General features: G+C 43.6%; 1 protein-coding gene across 1 annotated transcript; it reads right to left on the bottom strand.

Moving 5' to 3' along the window:
- Positions 1-290: 290 nt before the first annotated feature.
- Positions 291-7,184, bottom strand: COMTD1 (catechol-O-methyltransferase domain containing 1). The gene is made up of 7 exons (XM_082053806.1): positions 7,041-7,184; positions 5,644-5,777; positions 4,055-4,160; positions 3,277-3,395; positions 2,959-3,013; positions 1,463-1,596; positions 291-677 (listed from the first exon to the last, which is right to left on the bottom strand). The coding sequence occupies exons 1-7, from the start codon at positions 7,120-7,122 to the stop codon at positions 525-527; spliced, it is 783 nt and encodes a 260-aa protein (XP_081909932.1). The 5' UTR covers positions 7,123-7,184; the 3' UTR covers positions 291-524.
- Between the last annotated feature and the right edge of the window lie 678 nt (positions 7,185-7,862).

Genomic DNA, 7,862 nt, shown 5'->3' with positions numbered 1-7,862 from the left:
CCCTTCAAGGATTACTAATGACTTTCAAAATCATTAGTTTGAGAAGGCTGGCAATCTCCTTGATGTCACATACATTTCATTTAAAATCCACTTTTCTATTAGGGCTTTTTACATTACTAAACTCCACTTTTCCTTTTGATGGTAGGACTGATTATTCTGCTACTCGGTAGTCTCTTTTAGGACAGAAAATGACTTAGTTGTATTGACTCACTTGGAACTTATTCTACAGAGGGAGATTTTTTCAACCACTGTCTTACAAGGACAACTTCACATACAAGGACAACTTCACATAAGTTTACTTACTTTATTACAATTAAAATAAGAAACCATAGCCGATCTCAAAACAAGTGTCTCTTCTCAACTTAGCCATCCTTAGGATCCTGCTGCTCCTAAAGTCTACTTCCCCAGGCTATCCTATCCAGTGGAGATATAGGTTAAATAACCATTTTTGATACTGCTCTGCTTGCATTTTTCCTGATGATTTGATACTGCTTCTTGTTTCCCATCTGCTGGGCTTCCTCCAGTTACAACTTGAATGCTAATGTGACTCCATCTCCCATTGGCAGCATGCTGATATTGACTCGTGCATCTCTGAGAAGCTTCTCATTGAGGTGGTGGATGCTCTGGGTTGCCAAGTCATCCTTTCTTGGTTTTAGCACCTTTCCACCCCAAAGGACCTATTGAAAAAAGAAATGTCATGCACCTCATTTGTTCTGATATGTTCCTTGGACCACAAATGAAGCTTTGGAAAAGGTCCTGCATATTTTCTAGAAATCAATATTACATGTTGTGTTTCAGATTTCCAGTGGTATCTGACATGGAGCTCTCATAAGCAAGTGGGGTTGGAAGTCCACAGAATTGGCTGATTGTACTTCTACTGCAAATTAGAAGCCAAAATAAATAAATTAAAAACCCATAATTAAACATAGGCATTTTTAAAAGCTCCAGTTCAGCTGCCACCATAACCCTGAAGGAACCTGAAGTTTAACATTGTTCTTTGCTTCTAGTGAAAGTTACAAATTGGTAACTTATTAGTAGTTACTGATTACAAGTGCTACCTATGATCTTGCATAAGTACTGTACATAGTATAATACAAAATGCACTGCAAGATAAATCAGAATACTATAGATCATTCTCTGTAATTAATTACAAAAAATTTGATAAGTTCATTATCACAGGCCATTTATGTACATTTATGTAACATAAATTTAATACATAACTTCTTACTTCTGTAGGTTTTTACTCTTTGCTTATATTAGAGTTCCATATAGCTTACTTTAGAAATTTATGTTGAATTATAAAAGGCCCCTTTGCATAACATGGAACAAACAAGTTGCAATGGGCAACCAAGTTGCAGGTCAGAAATCACATTACTAGTATCCCGCTGTGACTTTTTTTTCCTTTCCCAGAGGCAAAAGCAGTAACTCCCTGTGCTACTACCACTACAACCGCAGTACTTACATTATCAATAGCTATTATTCCCCCCTTCTTTATGAGGCGCAAACATTTTTCATAGTATTCATTGCAGCTTTCTTTATCCGCATCAATGAAAGCAAAATCAAAGGTTTCTGATTCTCCATTGGCCAACAGTTCATCTAGATGAGCAACAAAGTGAGTCGTTACACCCTGGTTAATATTGTGTAGGAGGAAGTTGTCCATTTGTGTCAAAGTTCTAATTAAATAGTGTTTTTTGGTGCCTGGATCAGGCAGCCTATTCTTCTACAGCTAGTTACTAGAAAAGCTTATCCCACAGAAACCAGTCTAGGCACAATGTATGCCATAAAACACTTGGCTACTGAGTTCTGCCTACTTGGAAGTTCATGGAGTAGTTCTAAATCTGCAGGACACAACTGGAACTACTGAAAGCTGCAGTAAAAACAAGTCAAGCCATTTGAAACTGGACACACTCTACACCTTCAGCTAGTTTTTGAGCTGAGAACTGTTATCTTAAATGGATTAGGATTTTTCTCACATTTATGAATAGCTCCTATGTGCTAATCTCTTGTTGATAGTAGAATGCCATGATACAGGTCATGAATAAATCCTGTTGGAGATCTCCATCACAGCAAAAGATTGCTGTAAGTATTCCTTCTCTGGGGCAAGGCAAGTGTTGTTCAGATTTGAGTTCTCCTAATTGGACTTATTGACCAAGAACTACAAATCATCAGTTGTGGAGGGGCTGGCTGCTGCTTTCCTAAGGTTCTCAGCCACCTCTGTCAACAGAGGATCTTTTTGTCTGAAGCGTTGCCTAGACAAAGCTGTCCGTCAGGCTTCAAGGACAGTGTATCCTAGCTGGCTGTGAACCTTTGCTGGAAACCTTCTTCTGACTCCTCCATTCCTAGCAAATTTCTTGCATTGTCAGAATATTTACTAATATCCCTGCTGCTCCACATCTTCTAGTTTCTTGAATGACAAAAGTCATTGCCTTTCTAATAGTCTTCCATGCTTTTGACACATCCTAAACTTGAACTTCTCTAGACACAATTCAACTCTTATACCTTAAGTTTTATATTGGCTTCTGTATTTTTTCTGCACTTCAGCCCTTTCAGAAAACTCTTTCTGCCTGTAACAAAGAAATACTGGCTTGGAATGGACAATGGATAAGAGAAATTGGGTTTTGTCTAATTAATCTGTTTTAATCAGCTTTCCTAGAAGCAGCTGACAATAGTACTTCATAGATTAAACAAGGCAATGGGCAGGACAGGTGAGTGACCAGTACAGCCCACCACACAGGACATCCTGCTAGCATGCAGGAAAACTGTGAATTTAGGTGAAGTTTTCTGTTTTTTTTTTTTCCTCTTACATTAAAAAAAAAAAACAAACCACACACACAAAAACCAAACTGTCTTGCTCCCAGCAAAGGGATTGCATCCACAAGCATATTTGGTCTTGGATTTCATTGGCATTATATCCATCTTCTGTTTCTAGAGAAGGGAAAAGTGGTTTAGGTTACTTACCAAGCGTTTGAATTGCTGGCTTAATTCTCAGGTCAATTTTATGCTCTACTCCTGCCTAGAGTTAAAAAGAACAAAGAATTGATGAAACTGGTTAAGAAATAACCTGTTAGTGGGTTGCACCTGGGGAGTGACTGGTGTTCAGATATTTTTCCTATTATTTTTAGGTTTCAGACAATACTTATTTGTCTTTCCGAACTGAACTGTCTCAGCCTCCTTTAATGATAGGAATGCTTCTGTATACTGAAGTCTAAGATATCAAAATCCCTTGACATGCAAATGCAGCTGTCCCAAACACATAACAGAAGAGATGCTACCTACCTCTTTCCACAGTGGCTTTCCAATTTTGACATAGTCCTCATTTATATCACAGGCAATAACTCTGCCATTATCTGGCAGGACAAGCGCCATATTCAAGGTATTATAACCTGTGAAAACACCTAGGAAAATCATAAGAGTCATTAACACTTACCAAAGCTTAATATTGCCTTTTTCCAAGTCTTATGGATACACAGATGGAGTCTGGTCCTGCATCTCTGAGGAACACCCTTATTTAAAATCAGAGCTAAATCCTGAGCCAAAGGGACCAGACCAGCAGCAAAATACACCATAACAAGGGCATCAAAACAGCCAGGCCAAGAATGAAGGCAGTGGGAACCCATACCTGGATGCTCAGCATCCGTCTGGCTTTGGGACGTCCTGCTAAAACAGGTGCATCAGGGAAAGTGGATTGGATGCAGGGCCTGTGCAGCAAAACATTTCCTTCTGGCAATAAACTGATACAGGAAGGAAAGAATACACCCTGCCCTGCAATTGCTGCCTGACATTGGAAGCCCAAGTGATCTGTTGATCTTGCTTTTTCAGATTTCTCTAAGTAAATGAGACATCCCTATCAGAGTTATTAAAAGCACATATAGACAAAGAGGCAAGTAAGTGCAGATCTGACGCTACTTTTCACACTTGCAGTTTGCCTACCTGTTTGCTGAGACAGGGATGCGGTGTCTTACTATGTTTAGATAACTTATGTAAACATGACTATTTGGAAAAGCATAGCCAGCAGCTTTATTCTACTAGAGAGAGGACAAAGTGACACTCTTACCTATTTCAATAACTTTCTTGGCTTTAATGAGTTTGACCAAATTTGCCATAAGCTGCGCCTGGTCACAGGACACCATCATTTTACCCCAGGGATGATCAGCGGTAAGCTAGAAAGGAAAAAAAACCAAATAACACATCACAACAAACAAACCGTAAAGCTTCTGAAACAATATCCTAGCGAAAAAACCCAGAGAAACCCCAGGAAAAACAGATACTCCTACCTTTCTCACTTTAGATAGCTTTGTGCTCCACCTATGAGCCAGAAATTGGTTTGAATTTAACAGTAACTAAGGAGGGTGGGGTGTGTGTCTTAAGCATTGGCTAATCATTCAGAGCAATAATATGCCTCAAAGTTGCCATGGCTGTGGCAAATTCAGCAATAGTTATAACTGATGAAGAATCATAGAGGAACCTTGACTGTGAAAGGCCTTTATTTCTGTGTATTTACATAAATAGATGCACTTTTTTTTTTTTTTTAATTATAACCTTTGTACTTATGCCGTTATCCCCCCAAGACAGGTAGGATGTTTTTATGAACTGCTAGGTTAAATTCTGTTACCAAAGGTGAGACCATGTTCTGACCGCACAGTGCAGAGCCAGAGCAGCTGTGCCAGTGCTGGGGGGAGGGCCCCTGGTTCTGAGGGGGGCAGCAGGAAAAGAAGGGCTGTACCCAGTGGAAGGGACACTCCTCCTGTTTTCTTTCTTCCTCTAGGCCTCATCCCAATCAACCAGCTCCAGTACTTTACATTAAATTGCTTTTATACAGGGGTAATTTGTCTCACTTGAAATGACTCAGTCCTAAGTGAGGTCTATTCTGAGCTCTGACATCGGAGCCTGCTGGAGAACATAACTTCTTTAAGCTACAGTTTCCTTGAACACCAAATAAAATGAACAAAATTAATCTGTTACAGTTAAAATCAAGTGCAGCCCAAACACATGAGCTTAGAAGCCATGTCTAAGAAGCCACGTCTAAAACATATGCCAGTACTATTAAATACTCATTTAGGTAGCCATGAACATTGAAGAGTCTGGGTACCACCAGTTTAAAAAGAAAATATCATGTGTGTTTTACAGTTCAATAGATGGGACAATTTCGCACTGCTTCTCCTATGTAAGAAGTATATCCAAGGGAAGTGCATTTGACCAGGATTTCTTCTGGACCAGATATCATCAATAAATATAAATATGTCTCTAAGGACTGGAAGTCCCAGAAAGCACAAGGAGTAAGGAAATGAAGAAGATTCAAGCCATCTTTCCATGTACATCAAATAATGGTCTTCAGCAGTAAGTAAGATTTTGGTCTCTTCCTCAAGGTTCTGGATTATAAAACTAGCAGACTAACCCTAAGGGGCTGGGCTATTTAGGTATATCTATAAGGAACAGACAGCTGTACAACTGAGGATGCCAGTAGTGCTTCCTGAATGACCTACTAGTTTTGTATACTACCACCTATAAATCCAGGGGTGTGCAAGTAAGATGGAGGAAGACTATCACAAAGAGTCCAGCAGTTCAGGACGAGACGTGGGCAATACAGAAAGGGCCTAGTGGAACTCTGAACAGAAAATCTGTGTTGAGGGATAAGATACTGACCAGTCGGAGCTTCTTTAGAATTGGGTGTTCCCGCAAAGAGTGATCCAGTATGTATTGCCAGAGAGGACTGCTTTTCCCGATAATGCTCTTGGATGATTTAGGTGTTCCAAAAACTAAAGAAGGGTATCTTTTACCTACCGAAAAAACAAAAAAAACCCCTTTTATCTTTGTTAGTTATTGCCTGCTTAAATAAAGGAAGCACTTAAGTATTACTAAAGGTTACAGCATTCTTTGCTCTGAAAAATCCAGTGAAAAAGGAAAATGCAATGTAGCTGGACAGCTGAGTGGACTCACTTTACTGTTAAGATGTCCAGCCCCAAGTGTGCAAAGGCTGAAAGGGAGAGGCTTCGGTACTGTGCTGTTCAGCAGCCTATGTGAACATTAGAAACTCATATTCTTACAGGACAAGTAACCACATCAAAACTCTAAGGGCAAGTGTAAGGAGAAAAGCATGAACGAGGCACACTTTCCTTCACATGGATTGAGGTGGCTGGTCTTTAGGGCTGTCAGCTGATGCATCTTCTCAAGGCCTGTGTTCTCCTAATAACAGTGTTCTGCCCTCTAGCCATGGGAAATCCGGCATTGCTCAATGCCTGGTTTAACATAAAACTAGGGTGCAAAAAAAAAAAAAGCAAATTCTGAAATCTGAAGTTTAGGAACTGTTGCTTGTCTACTTAAACAGAGAACTGATCTCAGCTTTGATGCCTAATGCTTCTTTCACGAAATGGAGCAATTACTTTAAAGAAATAACAACAACAAAAATATCTGTTCCCCATCTCTTGATAGTTGTTTGCTACTGAAGAACACTTATTCCGAGGTTTTGATTTATTTTCTGTTAATTGCTCTGTTTTACAGTCGATCACACAGAGGTGTAGATTATTTCAGCAACGTGCCTGAAGTCACAGGGTAAGTAAGCAAGCGGCTGTGCCCCAAACTCAGCACCAGCCTCCCGCCCCTGCCCTGCTCGCACCTCGTCTGGCCCTGAGGAACGAAAGCGAAACTGTGATCAGACGAGAAAGCTGTGACCAGGACACCGCATGGCGTTTTCTGCCTGGCCACAGGAGCGCCGGCAGGGGCCGGGTGGGGCCGTGCCTTCGCCTTTGCTGGGACCTTGGCCCCGGCCCCACGCTGCAGCAGCTGGATTAAAGGGAGCGGCTTGGGCTCTAAGAGCATCAGCGTATTTATCGCCGCAGCTCAGCGAAATCCCGGCCCACAGGGCAGCCCCTCTCAGGGGAGCGCCCAAAGGATGCCCCCCTGACGGCCGCTCGAAACCGGGGGTCCCCCCTGCCCCCGGGGAGCACCTGCCCGGCCACCGCGATCCCCGGCCCCGCCCCCGTGGGGACAAGGGGAGGGCGCAGCCCCCAACCTAGTGCGCAGGGGGCGGGGGCGCCACTTACCTGCGAGCATCCCCGTGGCAAAGGCGACCCCCAGCATCGCCGTCCCGACGGCCACTTCTTTGGGCACGCTGAAAAGGGGCATTTCGGGGCCGGGAGGGGAGCGGCGCGGCCCGGAGCGGTCACAAGCGGGTCGTACGGCGGGGCGGGGCCGGCGGCATGTGGCGGGGGGCGGGGCGGGGCGCGGTGTCCTCTTGGAGCCGGCGCCTCGGTGGATTTTCGTGTCCCGAGGTGCCCGATGCTGGGCTGGTGGGCGGGGCCACCCGGCGGGAGTGACGTGCTCCCGTAGCGGTGTGTAAGGTGACAAAACCGGCACCTGCGGGTTGTGCCGCAACCTCCTCAGAGGCTGGTTCTGGTATGCTTTCCTTGCAGTCTTCGTTTCAAAATATGCAAGAGTGTTGTGGGAGCTGGCAATGGGCTCTGACGGAGAAGCTTTTCACAGACATGTCACTGTGAGGGGCTTGGTCCTCCAACTAGACCAGGGAACGTGCTTTCTCCTTCCCCTAGCACGGATGGCTTTTGCAGCTGAGGTGCAAGCAGGTTCTTTATCAAAAAGCATGTAAGATTGTGGGACAGCAGTCCTGTGACCAAAAGAACGGTGAGTTTCCAGGTGAAAGAGATCAGGGAAGATCCTCCACGAGAGGGGGAATGGGACCTGGTTTGCTCTGCCGCTGTTTCAAGCTGCCTTCTGCAGCACTTTCCAGGCGAGATGCAGCAGTGCCTGTGCCACTGTTTGACAGCCTGGTTGTTTAGGGATCTTCTCCCTGGCCCGATCTGTCGCTGAGGGAATTGGTATAAACCAACAGTGACAGTGCCATAATATTT

The sequence above is a fragment of the Streptopelia decaocto genome (assembly GCF_964273445.1).
Source record: "Streptopelia decaocto genome assembly, chromosome: 5".
NCBI lineage: Eukaryota > Metazoa > Chordata > Aves > Columbiformes > Columbidae > Streptopelia > Streptopelia decaocto.
This window is presented reverse-complemented; position numbering and strand designations above follow the sequence as displayed.

Excerpts from the sequence above, each read along its gene's own strand:
- COMTD1 (XM_082053806.1), bottom strand. The coding sequence starts at position 7,122 with ATGCCCCTTTTCAGCGTGCCCAAAGAAGTGGCCGTCGGGACGGCGATG. Across the intron at positions 5,778-7,040 it reads TGCCACGGGGATGCTCGCAG|GTAAAAGATACCCTTCTTTA; the intron begins GTAAGTGGCGCC and ends TTTTTTCGGTAG. Across the intron at positions 3,014-3,276 it reads GAAAGCCACTGTGGAAAGAG|GCAGGAGTAGAGCATAAAAT; the intron begins GTAGGTAGCATC and ends TTTTAACTCTAG.